Source organism: Triturus cristatus, chromosome 7, assembly GCF_964204655.1.
Source record: "Triturus cristatus chromosome 7, aTriCri1.1, whole genome shotgun sequence".
Lineage (NCBI taxonomy): Eukaryota > Metazoa > Chordata > Amphibia > Caudata > Salamandridae > Triturus > Triturus cristatus.
The window spans coordinates 544,514,690-544,534,989 of NC_140590.1; the positions used below are offsets into that span (position 1 = coordinate 544,514,690).

Consider the following 20,300-nt stretch of genomic DNA (forward strand, 5'->3'; position numbering starts at 1 on the left):
GCAGGTCTTCTTTTATTGGGGTATAGTAAGAGTAGAATGCTGGCGCCATGCCCTAGTATTGCAGCGTGCCTTAGCACACTGAGTCCCAGTCTTGATAGTTGATAAGCTTGGTGATGACCAATGTAGGTGGTGCTCCTGGGACAGGCTCGGGTCCAAGGGATCTATGGGCCCTCTCAATTGCAAACAAGGCAGAGAAGCCCACCCTGCCAAAGAGTTCAGTGAGAAAACTCTTTACATAGCTGCACATACGACCCGTATTCATGGATTCGGAGATTCCCGCTATCAGTTTATTGTTTCTGAGGGATCTCGCTTCCAAGTCCTCCGCCTTGGCCGCTGTTTACTTGAGTAGTTTTTCGAGTTTGTCAATCCTCTGAATGTTGGTGGTGCGTGCATCCTCGACGTACGAGATCCGTTGTTCTGTAGTGGAGATACGCCCCTCCTGTTGCTCAAGGTGTTCATGCGTGGCTTCTAATTTTGAGTCAATACCGTCAAGGCGAGCATCCACTGCGTTGAATCCAGCCTTTAATTTACCAAGGATGGCAGCAATCCCCTCAGGAGCCACATTGTCCAATTCCCCGGGACCATGTCTATGCATTCGCGCAGCTCGTCCTCACCGCGTCTGGGGTTTTAGTAGAGTGAAAGGATAATAGACGCTGACGAGGATCCACGTGCCCCATTGTGTAGGGCAGGAGGCTGGGTGGGAGGGGGGCGGTGGACAAGCAAGGTCATGCTTAGTGGCAGAGGTATAGAGAAACGTGTGGGGTTGGGGAAGCTTCTCCTATAGCAGTTGCGGTTCACAATTCTCTTGTAAGCCGTGATTATTCTGATGCACAGTGTCAGCACTTGAAAGTGGCATCACAGTGTCCTCATATGTTGCTTAATGGGGTGCCGCGGCTTATCCCACTCACCAATGTTGTGTCTGTCCCCTCTCACCTCGCAGTGTGCTAAATAACGTTGTGTTCAACAGCGGTGTTTTGGGTTTGGGGTCGAACCATGTGCAATCCGAAGCTGGCAATTATTGAAGTTATTGCAGGGTAGCTCCATAAGTATGCTCATAAAGAAAGTGCTCATAAAGAAAGTGCTTACCACAGGGTCTTGGGTCTTGGGTCTCGGGAGACTCATCCAGCGGCGGGAGACAGCCACGATGCAGCGCCCGCACACTGTGAGCCGCCGATGCACAGCCGGACCCCCGACCAGAGGAGCAGGCCACCAGCGCAGCGGGACTCGATTAAGGCATGGCCGCAGAGCAGAGCCTCGCCCTCATGCTCACCCACAGCCCCCGTCAACGCGGGGCCTCCGAGGGCCGGGTCAGGCCAGCGCTGCCGGCCGCCTCATCTACACTGCACCAGTAGTCCAGGATCTATCCCCCAGCTCCACTGCCTGGAACGTGCAGACATGTTGGATTTAGGGCGCCTGCTAACAGTGCACGCTTCGGAGCGTCAGGTCCGAGCGGCCATCTTGGTTCTTGGTCTGGCCAGGCCCTCAACTTCTCCTTTTTCAAGAAGAGGTTGAGAAGGCGCACATCCAGGATACAACGAAGTCCTCCGCCCTCGTTTGACATCAGAAAGTAGCGGGAATAATAACCACGACCTACTTCTGATGCGTGCACCCTCCATAAGCCTCCCTCGGCCAAGACAGCCTGCACTTCTTGACGGAGCAAAGAGAGATGTCCTCCTTCAGCAGATCATAAGTCGGTGGCATGGGTAGTGGGGGTGTCACAAAGGGGAGGGTGTAGCTTCTTTGGACTACGAGGAGTGTCCAACAGTCTGATGTTACTGACCGCCAGTGGGTGAGGTGATGCTGTATCCTGCCTCCCACTAGATGCCCATGATGGTGGTCTGAGGGTGGACCAAAGAGGTTTGGAGGTAGCAGCTACCAGAGAGGTGGTGGACTGACCTGACCGCTGGTCATCTGTCCAAGGTGGTCTATGGGATCCTCGCCCTCAGCAACGAATCAAATGGAAAGCCTGCTGGCTGTGGTGGCTTGGAGGTTATGGGCACTTTGGAGACCCCTTCCGTAGCCAAGAAAGGGGCAGAAAATGGATAGGGTTTGACAAGGGGCCACAGACCAGTCCAAGGACCTGGCCATAGCCCTGCTGTCCTCAAAGCGATCCAGCGCTGAATCCACCTAGTCTCAAAAAAGGTGAGAGCCAGAGGACATGTCCATGAGGAAAGCCTGGATATTCCCTGAAAAGTCAGAGGTTCTCAGCCAGACATGATGCCGCAAGGCCACCAATGATAAAAAAAAAATCGCTTTTCCCAGAGTAACGTCGTGTCAAGTCCATAGCAAGTGGTGAATTTAAGTGCCGCTGTCCCATCAGCAACAGCTGAGAGACAATGGCTTGGACGTCCTCCAGAACCATAGGCAGCACTTGCACAATCTAATTCCATAGTGTATTGGAATAACGGCTAATAGGCATGTGGTGTTCACCGACTGCAGTGCCAGGCTGGTGTAAGAGAACATTCTCTTATCGAAAATATCCAGCCTCTTGGATTACCTATCAAGTGGAGTGATAGGAAACACGCCAGGCTGGATGAGGGATGAGGAGGCTTGGACCGCCAAGCTCTCCAGGGTGGGTTGCTGGGTAAGGAAACTGGAATATCCAGGAGCGGGGCATTGGCGAGCAAGCGTCCTATTCACAGGAGCCTCTATACATGGCTTGGACCAGGCGCCCAGTAAGACCTCTGAAAGGACTTCATTAAATAAGATTAAGCGTTCTGAGGGGGTGACTCGCAGCTGAAGCTCCTCTGTCAAGACATTAGTCTTGACTGCCACTGAGGGTAGATTAAGGTTCAGGTCCTCAGCCACTTTGCGCAATATCACTGCAAACGAGGCTCCTTCCTTCGAAGCGTAGTAGGAGGGAAAACCATACCAGTGTCAGGTGAGCTGTCCAACCCACTGGCCTCATCCAGGTCATCACCATAAGGGTCCATAGACCCCTCCCAAACATCTCCCTCACCTGGCCTATCCATCGAAAAGGGCACTGGCTCTGACGCCCATCTGGCTCCATGTTGGAGTGGGGAATAACGATGGGGATGGTACAGTCTAGTGGCGTTGGTGACACCAGCACTGGAGCAAGCACCAAGGAAGGTCTCAGGCGCCAGCAACTCTGCTATGGGTCCAGCAACGGATCCTTGGGGCCGGGCTGGCGCCGAAGGGGAACCCACCAGAGTGGTCTCAGAAGGGGTCTCACCTGTGCCAATGGGGCTCAAAGGAGCTCCAGAGGGGCTGGGTCACCCAAAGATGCTCCCTCGTCTCATCGGATAACTTCGACTGAAGCAATGAATGTCTGGGAGGGTCTCAGCAAACGGTCCAGTGACCTCCCACACAAACAAGACCTTGAACATTGCAGAGTCGACCGGCATCCGTAAGCAAGGAGTTTGAGGGATTGCTCTCTTTGCACCTTGGGGTGCATGGCACAGCAGCCCTCATATACCTTGGAGTCATTTCCCGGCTTCAGGCACCACAAACACACCAAGTAAGGTTCTGACATTTGCCTATGACTGGTTTCAAACCAGTCTGTTTCTTTGGTGACATCCTCACACCAGGAGATCAAAATTTCAAAACAGTTGAAAATAAGTTTAAAAAAACAATCAAAAAGCGACTGAGGGGTAGCTCAATTCTGATCCATGCTACCTGGCCCGGAAAGTAAAGCACTGACATCAGCGCACCGAAGAGGCGCTTATATAGGTACAGCGCAAGTCACTTCCAGCGCCGAGCCGAATGACGCCATCTACCAGCGCGCAGGGGTACTGTTAAAAAATCTTCCAGATCCAGTCTGGGGTTTTTCAAAGGTACATAATCTGCGGCTAGAAGTCTATCAGATAATGAATTTATGTATCGCTTAAAACCCTGATAAGGGACTGAAACAGTACTTTGCCGCTTTGAAAGTTATCTTCCTATGTTTCAACAATGAGGATAACCGAAGTTTGTGATTCGTATCTCAATCCAGACTAACTCCCTCACAGTTAGTTTACATGGTGCTTTTGTGCATTCCTCTTCTGCCCTCGTCAGTACACCTGCTTCTTCCCTTCCACTGTCCCAAACTCTCATATGGTTTGCTCTCTCTCCCTTTCCTGTCTATTTTGACAGGTCTGGTTATCTCTGTTCTCACTATATCTCCTCACCCTTTCTGTGCATGTCTCTCTATTAAATCCATATGCTCACATCTCTCTCTGTCACCTGAGCTTCTACTCTCAGTCTTTCTCTCGGTATTGCTGCCCATAACTTTACGTTTCTGTCTTCTAGGTGTCTGAGGTGACCCTTGAGTCCCTCAGCAAGGGGCAATTTGTGGACATGGCCTAGCAGTTGTGGCTGGATTTCTCACTTTGAGGCTTGGGCAGGCTGATTTGTACATGATTTGTCCCCCTTTGTAATGGTACAAACAAGTCAAATACTAAGGAATGCTGCTTCAAGTGTACAGAAAATTGCTGAACAGTAGAAAGGCATTGGCTCATGTCTTTGCATTTTAATAATTTCCTCCCCATTATGTGTATAACACGGCTCCAAGCGCCACAAATGGCTAGGCATTCACAAACTGACCTGCAACACGTACACACCTTAGACACTACACCAGGCATGTGCACGGTACATCAGTTAAAGTTGTACTGACACACCTATATACCAGCACTGATCAACATATTTAGCAAAAGAAGTTAAATTTGGCATTGATGCCCCAAAGTGTGACAATCGCCGTAAACAAAGCAACGGCTAAGAGTACACCCTAGAAGAATGACACAAACAGCAATGTCCTTCGGCCATGCATATAATGCTGTAAACAGATAGATCCATAACAAGATCTAGCCAGGCAATTTCCAATACAAATACATCTCAACATTAAATTAATCCAATCCAATCTTGCCAGCCACAATACAATGAAACCTCTACACAATGCAAGCACAACCAAATACATCAACAGGCCACTTTGATTTCAGGCAACAAGAATCAGGAAACCATAATACAGAGTACCCATAATCTGAAAGTGCTTCGGGAACATCCATCACTTCACTGTCTACTTTTACCTCAGTCTCTCGCTTTCCCTCTATGTGCATGTCCATTTCATGGAGACATCTGCTCTCCCGCATATATTCTTTTACCTGCCCCTTTCATTGTCCATTCTCCCTGTGTATGTTTACCCAATTCTCAACATCTCCCCATCAGTTTTTCTAGCCACTCTTATCCCAGCTCTTCTTTCTTTTTGATTTCTTCATCGCTCTTCTGGCCCTACTTCTACCTTTGTCAGTTTGTTTTCATACTAAGCTCAGCACCTTTTTGTTGCCTTCCCCCCATCAATGACCTTTACCTTTCCTTCTGTCCATCATATGTGGGCATTGATGCTATCTGGGCAAAAACTGTAACCTCCTCAGAACCTGCTTATTATCGCGAATACAGCAATCACAACTTAAAAGATCAGTTAACTTTTGCAAAGCATCTGCACTCAAAAAATTAAAATAATTAGGTGAAATACACAATTTAAGCAGTAGAACGAAATAACAGGAAACCCATACTTTTGTAGAAAGCTCTGCGGCCACCAACTACAATTCCAACAAACTTGCACATGACGTTTAAGTCCTGATAAGGAAGAGGGAGCCCAGGCAGTCTGCCAGAATACAATGTGCCATTACAATGCACAAATGGTTTAAAACACTTATTTAGCACCAAACATTCACTCTGTTCTGTAACGCCTTTACACTCCGGCCAAAACCCCATACAAAAGTTTCCTCCTAAGGAAACTAAAATGAATACTGAGCTTACCTTGCCACCGAGGTTCCTCCGTGAGAATTTTCTCTATCATGGCATGGCTAGCAGCGACTGCAGACTGTCCTTCTATGCTCCCGTCCACCGCTGGCTGTCCGTTCTGTAAAGCCTCCATTGCCTGGAGCTCCCTGAAGGGGGAGAAGCAAATGTCAGAAAGGTGAGGGCTGCCCTGACTTATTATATGCATTCAACAACGGAGTTGAACAGTCACTCATCCTTTTTATCAGGTCTCACAACTAAGATGTAAGCAAGCGCTGTTCGGTACACAGCAATAGCAGCTTTATTCAGCACAGTGGCGTCACTTCACAATTCAAGAGCGTTTCTCGCCATATAAGACAAATTCATGTAACTGCAATGAGAAGAGCGACAGCGCCGAGGCATGCTTGCAGCGCACCTGATGTCATAGACAGGGGAGCGGAGGTCATGGGGTCCATGGGCGAAGGCGCAGTGCAGTCCGTTCTTAGTACAGTTGCCCTTAGAGTCTGTTTCATGGATACATATTCCAGTTTTGTAATAGCGGAGGTGGTATCTTCTCTCTGTGTCACCCGTGGTCCTATGCAAGAAAGGACAACTGGAACAAAGGGAAAGGGAAAAGAGCAAGAAAAAGGTCATCACTTCTAATCCTAGCTCGTCACAGTGTAAAGATTTACGGCAGTCAAAGAGTGAATGGGTCCACCATATCCAGGATCCCTATGCACTTTAACACAAGATCCTTTCCTTCGCAAGCATATTTTAAAAATTTACATAATTACAGCTTATATTTACAGAATTCGGTTTAATTTTTTTTCTTTTAAAAAAAACACAACTAATGAAAAAAAATCTCACTAATGTGAAAAGAAGAGCTGGGGCCTTATTAAACTACTTCACAGATAAAAAAGAAAAAGTAAATCGAGCTGGAAGGGTACCAGCTTAAAGGAGCTGACAATAGAATACTGCACCTTTGTGGTAACCAGCATCTCCACTTTCCCACAGTGGATTGCATGGACAGTTGCTTCAGTTTGTTTTTACAGTAGGATATTGGTTCTGTAAGAGTCACAATCCTGATGGCAATGACTTGAGAGGAGTGCAGAATGTTTTTGGCATCAATAATCGAGAAATTAGATTATCAAGATCGTTTTCTTCTCTAAAATGCAGCCTTTATTTGCTGTCAAAAACTGAATTGATGACAAAAAGGTAGAATAGGTGAGTCAAATAAAATCATACAGAGGCATGACTCTGGCATCTAGCCTGGAGTCCAAATCCATGCATTAGTGCCTAAAAAGTGTGGTTATGGACTGCAAGGTTGCTGCTTTATACACGTCAAATGAAACGTTTTCCAAAAGCCTCAGCACCATCTTTCCCTCGCGAAGTAAGTTGCTGGTTTTCCAAGAAGAGGCATGTTTTAATTTCGGCAACTCAAGTTGACACAGGAAACTGTCCAAATTGTACTGGATTATATTGAAGCAGCCAGATCAATACACTAACTGCTGTTTGGACTTTCGCGATATCTGCTTAAGTTATAAGCATTGGACTCTTTAGAACATTTGAGGGAGAACACAAAATCTTAGGAAACAAGGGGAAGGAAAGAGAAGAGGGGCATGAAACAAATGTGCATCTGGTTGTGGACTTCTGACACAACCTTTGGCTAAAAAAACAAGCATTTCAATGTTATCGGTCCCGCATTTGTGAGCGTTTACACTATTGGCTCTGTAAATGACAATGCCTTTTATTTATGCGCTTTCAAAAGCAACAGATATATAAAAGGCATTGTTATTTTTAATGCCACAGGCTTAAACTTTTGCAAATGCGAGAGCATTTTAATGGAGGCCGCGCTCCTTTTTTTAGACGCTGCGTGCATATTCAGGTTACAGTGATCAGCATCTAAACAAAGGGGTGCAGCCAACATTAAAGTGAAAGCGTGTTTGGTGCATTTAGCCAAAGTGATGAAAAAAGAATTTCAAAAGCTACTGTAGCGCATCCGGTAAAGTGAAAGCGGCCTGCGCTGGTAATTAAATAAGCGCAGACACTAAAGTGAAAGCGGACCGCGTGTATATTAAATAATTAGATAAGCGTGGCTGCTAACTTGAAAGCGGACCGCGTCGTATATTAAATAATGAAAAAAGTGCGGCCGTTATAGTTAAAGTGGACTGCGCTGCAATTTGACTAAATACATTAATATTAAAATAAAAGCGGACGGGTACTGCGATGTTGTGGGTGGAATAGGGGAAGAGCAGTAAAGAAAATAGAGCACACCGACTTATAAAGCAGACCAGGTAACACCACCAGTAAAAGGTCCAGTCGTTATGGGAAGTAACAAATGTAGACGAGGCGGTACCAAGGAGGGACTAACAAGCTTAATAACGACTCAGAAGCCAGTTTTTACGAAGGACAATGACACAAACCAATAAAAAATATGGGTGGGGCTTCAAAGCCATACTACACTACTGCATGCCTCACAGCACTGCATGCACTGCCTAGACTCGACCTAAAAATGGCTGGCCTCTCTTGGGACTGGAGTGAAGTGTGTTAGGAGGCTTCGGCCGGGACGAGAGAGGGCATACGTCAAACACAGATGAAAACAAACTATGTGAATTCCAGGCCAATGAACTGCAATAAAAATCATAGGTTACTAAAAACAAGTAGCTGCCATAAGTAAGGAAAGAGGGCATGAATTGATGGGGTCATAAGCGGAAAAAAGAGAACTTTGGGAGAAAACTAAAGTACTGGTAAAACTAGGAATGGATTCATATAGCAATTCTACAAAGGTCAAAGTTAGAGCTCCACCAAGATGGGTTCTCTGCGCTCTATACAGGCTGCTTTTGTGGTCGAGCTAAAAAATAACACTACACTCCCATATACAATCACTTAAAGGAAAGTCACTAAATAAATAATCACCCATCAGGACCAAAGTGATTCGAGGTTTGGCACACTGTTGAAAATGAAAATCTTGTGTGGCATTCCCCAGATTTTTGCAGTGACGGTCTATGTTGGCCACAGACCTCTATAAACTTTACCTATGCTAACCAGTGGTAAAGTGCTTGTTCCTATGTCTTGTTCTATCATGACCATAGAACATTAGTGGCACTTTGTGCTTCTTGGCGCTATTCCCACTTAAAACCTTTTTACAAATCATACATCCGGTTCTCCATATTGGTTTTTTACTAATTAGTTTGGGGATTTTAATTGTTTTGCATTTAGACTGTATTACTGTTTTCGTACTGCATAAATACGTTACACCTTGCCTCCAAGTTAAGCCTGTGGGCTCTGTGCCATAGCTACCAGGGAACGGAATGCAAGCTTATTTAGTGATTTTAGAGGCTCATCCCGACAAGGATTGTGGTTATCACTTGAGGCGGGTACCTACCCCTCTCAACTAATAATTAAATTTCTTTCATGCACTTGCAGCCGAATGGCTAGCACCTTAGTTTTTCCACACAATCAGTCAGAAAGAATAGGTGTTCCATTTACCCACAAGCTTCTGCTGTCGCTAGTGTGGTTATGAACCTTCTTTGGTTGGTTATCTGAATCACAAGAGCAAGGCTTCCAAAGTAGCCTCACTGCCAAGGTGGACAAAAAAGATTACTGGCTGATTCAACCAACTGGAGACTGTGGTGTTTCTTTAACACAAATGTCTTCTACAGATAAGATTTTGGTTCGTTTTCCCAGGGAGACACAGGACTAGCACAGAAAAACTCAACACTACAGATAGCTGGCTATCTTATTGCCAACACATCCCCAGATTTAAATATTCATCTGAAAACCAAATCAAGGACCACAAGTGTGTGCCTATGACAGCTTGTCTTACCAAATCACACAGAACCTTTTGACTACCTCTAAAATAATTAATGACTAACGCAATACGAGGATGGAGCTTGTCCATTTTGTGAAGCTGGTCAAGATTCACTGGAGGAAATGTTGACCTAAAGTTGGTCTTAAATTATTTACTTAGTTCAAGACAAGAGTTTCTTTTGGCCCAGATCCGCCTCATTTGTAATATTTTGTGACCATAAGTCCCCTCCCTGCCATTAATAGAAGCATAGTGTAGGATTTCACAAGATAGGTTCCTTTATAAAGGGAGGTGTCTCGACTTGTTACATTCAAGCTTTGGAGATCAGAAAATTGGCTTTACTTAAGAGAAGGGAGCCACTGATCTATATAGTTCTGACCAACAACTTGGTGAATACAAAGTTAGTGAATGAAGGCTGACATATCATCCTGTTAAATTACATTTTTTTTTTTTTTTTTACATATTGCGAATTTCTCTTTTTTTTTTTTTTTTAAACAGTAGATTTGGGTTCTTTATATTATATTTAAAACATAATTAATGAAAGATAAAACGTGCTAGCTAATCCAACTATAAAAGTTATGCAAATCAAAATATTTATTTTTTCATTAAAAAGAGCAGGGTTGAAATTTGAAAATAGAAGTAATCTTTCCCTTTTTACTACAAGACCTGACTTCCAAAAAAGGGTTTGCTGGGGAGCAACAGAACAGCAGCGAAAATTGGAAGTTCAAAATAACAGAAAGAGTTGGTGGGAAAGAAAAAGGGTGAGGAATGGAAGCCATAACGAGAGAACAAGCAGTAACTCTGACAATAGGTTTGATACCTGCACTCAACCACATACCAGAGTAATAAAAAGCCTGTTATAGGGTAAAACAATGTAAACAAACAGTAGCAAACCCAATAGGCCTAGCATTGGTTAAAAGTATTTTTGGCTTTGCAAGCGCTTGCTTTGTTTCAACCCTGTTTTTGTAAAACTTTATTGATGGAGGAACTGCTGGATTCTGTCAAATATAAAAATTTCTCTAAAAGTACAAATGTTTTCAAGTTTAAAAAAAAGTACATCGCCATAAAATAGCACCTCATGGATTCTAATGGAGGCAAGACACCACACCCAAGCATCCAGGAAGATGAAACTAATATACTCCTCTCAGTTGACCGAAGATGCAATTGACAATGTCTTAAAAAGCCAATGGTTTAAGGTTTCTCAGGCAAGGAAATCAACGGTGGAAGAAGGCTGATCCAAAGCCCCTCAGAGTATTTATAGTATATGTTTACTGTACATGTTAAACCTAAAAATAAGCAAAACAGAGCACTGTGATGAAGATAGGTCTTGAAACGTGAGACAAAGCATTTTTAAGAGAAAGTCTATTAGTCGTGATCGATTCGACTTCGACCCGACGAAAACCATCACAGTTGTTGATGCTGCAACTCATTACACTCTTGAGCGTCGTTTGTGGGCGAACGGATGTATCACCGAGCGGTAGATAAATTAGACAGGAAGAAACAATGAGTTTAGACTTGAGAGAAGACGTACGGAAGAGGAAGTAAGGGGCAGAGAGGAGATTGACGGAAAAGAGGCATAAAGTGAACCCAGGTGAAAAACTCAAGGCGGATGGTAAAAAATGGGCAACGCGGGAGGATAAAGACGAGAGGGAGTGAAAGCGTTGGAAAAGATAACGGGAAAGAAAGGCAGAGGCGGAAAGTATGACACACGTGAGTGACAAAAACAATATTTCAGCAGGTAGACCATGGAACAAGGTGTTGATTTGCTGTGACAAACCACAGAAGGTAGGTCAAAGGTGTGCACCATGCGCGCAGTGACAACAACTCTTTAATAAACAGGGCGTTTACATTGCAGGCACGCTACTCATGCCCAGAAACAACTTTCAAAACACAGGCGTTGGCAAAACTGGCATTAGTGGATCACTTAATAATAATTTGCTTCCGAAAGGCATTTGCTGCTAAGTCTGGGACTTCATAAAGCAGCAACGTTACTACCACCTCGGTGCAACTCAAGAATAGAAGATTGAGCCAGACCCACTGTGACTCTAACCGGGGACCTGCAGTCTGATTTCAGCAGCGCGTGCACTACCCCACCCGGCTACCGTAAAACATTCAGTTTATTTTACAGGCAGTGCTGTAAGTGGGACCCCATATAACCCGATACCTCTAACATCTGTATTACCAGGAAGGCTTTACCGAGAGGACAGTGTAAAGCTGCTTTATGATGTGCGGTCTAGTCTCCGAAGAAACGCTACCACCTGGCTATATCACATTACAAAACTACAGTAGTCAGTCTGCCCAGCAAAAAGACAGCCTTCCTTTGTCCCTTCTACCTGAAACAACAAGCATTTGCATAGCAATAGGTTTGGCATTTACGAGAGTTTAAGCTATTGTCATTTACAATGGCAATAGCTCAAAATCTTGTAAATGCGAGACCTATTTCACTTTAAAGAAGCGGCCGCCACTGTGTAATGGGGCTGCCTGAAAGTGAAAGCACATGGTGCCTGAAGTACAGGGTCGGATTTGCAAAATGGGCATGTTGTAAAGCACGTAAGCCGGATAGGTATTCAAAGGATTTATTGGTAACACATTTGAAGTACAGGAACAAGCGAGTGCCAGGGACACGACTCCACTCTCCAGCCCGATGCTCTCCACTCTCTCTCTCTGCCCCTCTCGAACCCTCGCTCCACAAACTTCCAACCATGACATATCTGTATTCTATAACTTGTCACACACACAAACTTATAAGGAATCACAGTACTTACATATACACTACACATCCCCCTTCCTTAACAACCCAAAGAAGGAGCCAGGATACAAAATACAACAAACAAAAAAAACAAATAAAAGCGACAAACAGAAAACAAGAAACCTACAATTAATTCTACCAACCCTCATGTCACATAATCCTTTAGCCATACTGAAGGAACCCTATTCCTTTTTGAACAATTTACACTCTGCGTATCAGAAACAGAGAAGTCTTGAACTGCTTCAGAACTAACAGAAAAATCTTTGACAACTTCAGGAACGACGGGAGACCCTTCCCCTCCTGTTGTAACAGAAGCAAAACTGTGTTGAACCTCCTCTCCATTAGAAAGTGCAGCATTGAGATTTCCCTCTATAGGGTTGGACTCTTCCCTCAAATAACCATCCGAAAATAACTTAGATTGTACACCACTGTTTTGAAAAAAATCCTCCACCCAATCATCTTTTGAAGAGGCAATAACTTGTTGATCACCTTGTACATCCATGTTATTTACATCTAATGCCACATTCTTAAGGTTCCACACTCTCCCATCAGTTAATCTCACAGAATTACAAAGAACCTCAACCACTTGTTTCGGTGCCTCAAATCTACTCTCCCCTTTTGATAATTTGATAGGTCTTCTTACTCGGACCCAGTCTCCCACCTTTACAGAAGTAGATTTCACTCTATGACGAATATCATAAAATATTTTACTCTTAGCATGATTGGAATCTAACTCATTTTTAACTTGTACTGGGGACCAATGTTGTACCTCCCCTTGAAAAGACCAAAAAGAATTAAACTTACATCTCGGAATTCTACCCCTCATCATAAGAAAAGGAGACAATCTTGTAGATGTACGAGCAGTGATCCTATAAGCCCAAACAGCCTTCTGTACCTGTAACTTCCAATCCAATTGTTTATTCATGGCCGCTTGAATTATCCCTTTTATCACTCTATTAAATCGCTCCACGGTGCCATTCCCACTAGGATTATACGGTTTTGTGTTTTATACCACACCTTTCAAAATAATCTTTCGCCAATTTTGATGTAAACTGCACACCATTGTCACTAAGTACACAATTTGGGAGTCCTTCTGTAATAAAAATGTCATCTAAAAACTCTAAAACCACACGGGTGTCCACCTTTTCACAATCTTAACAATTGGCCACTTAGAAAAAAGATCAATTAAGACTAATCCATATTCTTTTGAATCACCCACAGGTCCAAAAATGTCAATTGCTACTGTCTCCCAGGGAAGATTGGGGATTAAGCCTTCAGACATAGGAGGTCTTAGTGTCTTGAAGGATTTATCAGCTGAGGAACATACTGGACAGGATCTGACAAACCTCTCAATTTCGTTATCAATCCCAGGCCACCAAAAATCCTTTTTAACCACTAATTTAGTTCTGATAATTCCAGAATGCCCTTCGTGACACAAATGTAAAATTCTCTTCCGCAATGATTTAGGTGGAATAATACGGTCACCTCTCATCAATACATCCTTATCACTTGATAATTCCATACGCACCTCCCAGAAAGGTCTCAAATCCGCTTTAATTCTGTCTTTCCTAGGCCATCCTTTACACATAAAATCATCCACAGAAGTTAAGTCACTGTCTTTGTGACACTCATCTAACCATTCTTCTTTAGCAATAGCTGGAGCACCTGAGTCATGAAAAGAGCTATGCTGTAACTACCCCAAGGATCATCAACACATTCCTCCAAAGGAACCGGTAGTCTGGACAAACAATCCGCCACCACATTATCTCTGCCAGGTACATAACAAATCTTATAGATGAACTCTTTCATGCGCACTGAAATTCTTGCTAATCTGGCTGAAGCTCCCACACTACCCTCCGTGGTTAAAATACGCACTAAAGGTCGATGGTCCGTGCGAATGGTTACCGGTTTTCCCCATAGGAATGCACGAAAATGTTCTAGACCCCATGCACAGGCTAAAGCCTCTCTTTCTATTATTGGGTATTTGCTTTCTGCAGGAGATAAGGCTCTGGAAGCAAATAAGATGATCCTTTCTTTGCCCCCATCACTCTCTTTTTGTGAGAGAACAGCCCCAAGCCCTTTATCACTTGCATCCGTAGTTAGTAAACAATCCAAACTTGGGTCAAAGCTGCTTAACGCACTAACCTGTTGTAAATCACCTTTGATTAGTAAAAACTCCTTTTCGCAATCCAGTGACCACTCAAATTTCACATGTTTCTTTAAAAGAGAACACATTTTAAAACCTTTAGCTGCAAAGTTAGGTATATATTTGGCACAATACTCTGACATACCCAAAAATGATTTAACTTCTTCTTTAGACTTAGGAGCAGGTGTCATCACAATAGTGTTAATCAGTGAAGGTTTTGGTTTTACACCCTCCTCGCTTATAACATGCCCTAAATACGAAACACTTCCTTCTGCAAACTTGCACTTCGATAACTCAACAGATAACCCTGCTTCCTGTAATGTATGTAAAACCTTGTGCAAAATGATATAATGTTCATCCCTATTCCTAGTGGCAATGAGAATATCATCTTGAAAAAAGGAAACTCCTTCTAAATTACCCAAGAGCTTATGCATTAACCGTTGAAAAACAGCGGCTGCTGATGCAAGCTCAAAAGGCATGCGCCTAAACTGATAACAACCAAAAGGAGTGATAAACGCAGTCAACTTCCTCGATTGCGGTTCCAGTATGACCTGATGGTAAGCTTTTGAAAGACCTATCGTTGAGAACCATGTCGCCCCTTTCAATGATGCTACCATCTCATTAATTCTAGGAAGCGGAAACTTCTCAACCACAATATTATTATTTAAATGTCGCAAGTCAATGCAGAGACGGATTTTTCCATTCGATTTCCTTGCGATCACGACTGGAGAAATCCACTCCGAAGTGTCAATTTCCTCGATGACTCCCTTGGATAATAACTCCTGGAGTTCCTTATTAACCTTATCTCTTACTAACATAGGGATTGGTCTTACTCTATGTACCTTAGGTTCTGCACTGTCTTTAAGCACAATACGGTGCTCGAATCCTTTGAGCGCCCCCAACTGCTCACTGAAGACCGTAGGATACTTCTTACAAAGGACATCGCCCATTTTACTCGTTTCATCCATTATCAACACCTTTTCTTGGCTATTAGGGTCTAAAATGATGTGTAAGCTTTTTTGATCATGCCAGCCTAAAACTGACGGTCCAAGCTTAGCAACATAAAGTTTGCCCCTAGCTAACCTTCCTTCAAAAAGAAACGTAAGCCATCTGTAACCCAGCATGTCTATTTTTTCCCCTGTGAAACTTACCGGGCTAACATCAGAAACATTGAGATGATTCCCAATCTTATCCACAAAATTGTTTTTCCATACGTCTTCACATACGATAGTATATGGTGATCCAGAGTCAGCATACACTTTCGTAACTACGCCACCTAAGGACACTTCACATATTGATTTGTTCTTTAAAAAACTCTCATCAATGTTCAAAACAAAATTCTCTTGTAAATTATTAACACCAATGTCCTCTCCTTCTACAACACCCTCTGTGTCATGTTCATCCTCACATACATACTTAACATTACTACGCCTACGACACATTTTGCTAAAATGTCCCAATAAACCACATAATCCACATTTCTTCTTCAAAGCAGGGCAATTCTTGCTAAAAGCTAAATGTTCACTGCTGTCACAACGATAACATTTCCTTGTCTCCAATTTCTTATTGCTGGTGAAAAAATTCTTTGACTGATTAGGCCATCGTCCTGTGGCTCGCAGACTTTGGTTCTTAGGAAGGACTTGTAACTTAAAAACTCCAGAGGTGTCTTTCATTGGGTCTTTCTCAGATTCCTTAAAAACTGTGGCACATCTGCCAGACATTTCTGACTTTCTCATAATGGCTAAAACGCCTTCCAAAGGTGCATCTCCATTCACCCACAATCGATCTTGAATAGGTGAGTTGTTGTTGTGTACAATTAATTGGTCTCTAATTAAATCGTCATGGAGATCACCGAATTTGCACTCAATGGCTAATTGTTTTAGGTCATCAAGCCATTCATCTACTAATTCCTCTTCATTTTGTTTCCTCTGGAAGAATTTATGCCTCGTTACGCCAATGCACACTTTTGGCGCAAAATATTTGTCCATATCTCTAAGTGCACACTCAAAAACGTCCAATCCAGCCACAGTTGCTTTTGTCATGCGAGAATACGTTTTTATTCCCATGGGTCCTAATGAATGAAGAAGAATTCTTTTCTTTTGTTCAGGCTTCATTTTACCTGCCTCATCAATTGCACCCACGTAGTTTATAAAATATTCCTTCCACTCAAGCCATTTCATATCAGGTTGTGGGCCATTAACCCAAAATGGATGAGGAGAGCTGATGCTAAAACTTTGTTGTGCCATTATATTTTCAGTTGAGCTCTCACTTACAGTTGAACATTCACCTTGACCTCCTTTATCCATACAAGTCCTTTATTTATTTATTTCTATCTATATTATTTTTTTTTCTTGCCCAGGATGTTGCATTAAAGTTCTGCTCCCCCTTCACTATGCAGGATTAATGTAAGAAAGTGAGAAAAAAGGCACAAAACAAAATAAATATGTCCCAAAAACACGTGCCCCGACAGTCTCACCTGTTCCTGTTTGTGTCCATTAATACATTTCTTCCTTGAGCACTCAAGTTTAAGCTTCTACTCGCAGCGCTAAAAATTCACCATGCGCATGTTAACACGTACCGTAGACTAGCATCGCCCCATTCAAAAATGGCCGCCATGCAAGGTCATGAAGCGTGAACTAGCGTGCCAACATCATACATCGGTGTTGTCAGCGCACCTCAGTGCGTAGAAGATTGTTCAGTGCGCGTTCAGCTCTGGAACATTATCACCACCTGAATGATGCCTCCAATGGAGGTTACAACTGTTGTTAAGTCAGAGTCAAATAAGGTAATCCTACCTTATAAATCCTTCATACCTCTTCCTTCACATTCCTTTTCTTTTCCAATGTGTGTGATGAGCCCTCACGCTGACGTGCGTTTTGTAAAATGTCTCTGAGACTTGACTCATAAACACGGGATCTTCACCTCCTCGTTCAGAAATAATGCTTCGTAACACTTCCTCTTCTGAAGTTTCGAATCCCGATCGTCGCCAGTTTGTTGTAATGCACGTAAGCCGGATAGGTATTCAAAGGATTTATTGGTAACACATTTGAAGTACAGGAACAAGCGAGTGCCAGGGACACGACTCCACTCTCCAGCCCGATGCTCTCCACTCTCCCTCTCCGCCCCTCTCGAACCCTCGCTCCACAAACTTCCAACCATGACATATCTGTATTCTATAACTTGTCACACACACAAACTTATAAGGAATCACAGTACTTACATATACACTACAGGGCAATCAGCCATTGCCCGAGGGGCCTGTGGCAAGGCCAGCTGGTGAGCCGTTTTGTTTTCATCTTCAAATAACTCCCAACATTTGCCTGGGAAACCTTGGCCTTTTGTACCCAACCCGAAAGGCTGCTAAGGCCTAGAGCAGAGGTCAGACCTCAGTATGACCAAGTGCAGACCCTTGGTGGCTCATTGTCATGCACAGTAGGACAATGGACCAAACTGAGCAGGGACAGCCTCCTCCTCTGAGTCACTGAGCATTAAAATGAGGCCTCAAGGAGTGGCGAAGCTGTTTTTGAGCATCACAACTAGCATTAATGGTCACGTGCCTTGAAAGCGGGTTGTGCAAGTAGTCAGATTACAAGTGGTGGCCTTTTAAGAGCCTGTACTTTTGTCTCCAGCAGCAGAAAACGAGCCTCAGGTGTCTACTGTCACCTTCAAAACTGCAAGGGGCTCCTGTTTTCCAATTAGAGAAAATAAAAAAATAACTTTAACAACAAAATTAAGCAAAAAGACAATTCAAAACTTTTTTTTTTTCGCAACGGGCCTGCGCCTGCTTGGGGTAGCCTGATGCGGTGCTGCGGTTGGCGGTTCCTCTTCCCTGGGTAGCACTTCATCTTCTCGGCCCACAGGTACTCCCTAAGATAAAAACGGGTTGGCCGTGGATGATATTGGGTCCCGGCGCCGAACTCGCTTGCATATTCTGTATTGGGAGTTCGATCAGGAGGTGTATTGGTGACATCTTAACCAACGTTTGCGCCTTTGCTGCTGGGCCTGGGCCCTTGAGGCACCCATAGACCGTCCTGATTCTGTGCCTAAGAGGAGTCCGTGCAGCGCCGACTGGGCCACCTGGGTGATTAGGACCACGCATGGTTGGTGATTCGGCCTCCTATGTGGGGGAGGGGGGGAAAGAGTATACCCAGTATCTTTATCCGGAAGGGGGAGGAGGGAGGAGACTGAACGGAGGTGCCTTGCTTGGGGCCGTAGTCTCTGCCTCCATAATTTTCTACTTCGCGGGCGCTGGTTGTGCCTTGGCCCAGCTGGGTTCCCCCCCTCTATTACCCCTTTGTTGTCCCCACGAATTTGCACCTTCGAATTAAGCTTTCACTAGAGGGCATCTACCACGATAATGCCATACTCCTACAACATGTCTAAAGACAAGAACCCCGGCACGACGGCCCGGCAGAGTACGATGGATAAATATACTGGCACAGCTGCGTCCCCCACCGGATATGCCGAACAACGTCGCCATACTTGCTGCCATAACACAATCCAGGGACATGCTGGAGGCAAAGATTGGGGCCGTTCGATCCTATGTTATGCTTCTCAGACAGGATCTGCGCAATGCAGTGCAATGCATAACTGAAGCCGAGTCTAGGATATTGACGGTGGAAGACTGTCACAACACTTCAGAAGAAGGTAACCGCCCTGAAATCCGTCGCAAAAGGCTTGGTGATGCATGCAGAGGATGCAGAGGGGCGTACCCGCTGAAACAACCTCCGCTTTGTGGGGTTCCCTGAGGGCTGCGAGGGCGGCGATGTGGCGGACTTCCAGGCTAAATGGCTGGCGGACTGCCCCTCCTCCCCCGGGTCTCATGTCCCCTTGCTTTATTATCGAACACGCACATCGGACCCTGCTGCAGAAGCCGCCACCGGGCGCACGACAAAGACCCCTGATTGCACGATTCTTAAACTTCAGGGATAGGGATGTTATCCCACAGCAGGCCAGGCTTAATGATCCTCTCCTGTTCTCCTCACAGAAGATCATGATATTCCCAGACTACTCAAGGCTGGTCCAGCAGCGCTGGCAGTCCTTCACGGAGGCGAAGGCCAAACTGCGCCATCTTAAGAGTCAATACTCCTTGCTGTTTCCTGCCAGGCTCCGAGTTTTCGACAAAGAATGGACACACTTCTTTGATTCCCCCAAATAGGTATTTGCATGAACTGACGAAAATATCAAGCTTAGACCGCACACACCGCCAAGACTGGATTCGGACTCTACATCCGGGGAGACGAGCCGTGGGTCGACCCGGGTCCCTGGTGAGCAATGCCGACGGTCATTATCCAAGAAACGCTCCAAATCTCATACCAAATCACACGTTTGACCCAGAGACACTACTGCATGAAAGACACACCATCTTGTCACTCATCGTAATGAGCGCTCTGAACTTCATTGCTGATGGAATATTGATATGGGCTGCACATTTCAATGCTCTCCCTTGGACCATGAGACATTGTTGTGTCTAGGGGAAGCCACATAGGGATCCATTGGCTGGGTGCTGCCTGAGACCCCTGTTGGGGCTCGGGTAGCCCCCATGGCGCGACAGATGGTTCTATGTTTATGAGGTTATGAGAGGGAGGGAGGGGGGGAATGTTGGGGAAAGTCACTATTTTCTGTTTTTCAGTGTCATATGCATCCCTTCTGCAGCTATGTATAAGCCCATGATCACCATGTGCCGTCCCCCAAATATATACATTGATGTCCACCCTGTCACTAAGCATGTCTAGGTTGGCAGAGCGGCGCCTTCGAGTGGTCAGCTGGAATGTCAGAGGTCTTCTGGATAAGGTTAAGTGAGGGTCCATCTTGCACCAAGTTAAATGATATGGCGCAGACATCCTACTTCTGTAAGAAACGCACTTGCTTCGGAACAGTCT

The 20,300-nt window shown here is 44.6% G+C and overlaps 1 protein-coding gene across 6 annotated transcripts in view; it reads right to left on the reverse strand.

Moving 5' to 3' along the window:
* The window catches only part of UNK (unk zinc finger), a 683,439-nt gene that overhangs the window by 496,917 nt on the left and 166,222 nt on the right, over positions 1–20,300 (reverse strand). For all 6 annotated transcript variants that reach the window (XM_085616970.1, XM_085616969.1, XM_085616974.1 and 3 more), the window contains exons 3-4: positions 6,152–6,328; positions 5,755–5,885 (exon numbers count right to left, since the gene is read on the reverse strand). In XM_085616970.1, the coding sequence (XP_085473096.1) occupies positions 5,755–5,885; positions 6,152–6,328 (308 nt within the window). The remainder of the gene's footprint in view (positions 1–5,754; positions 5,886–6,151; positions 6,329–20,300) is intronic.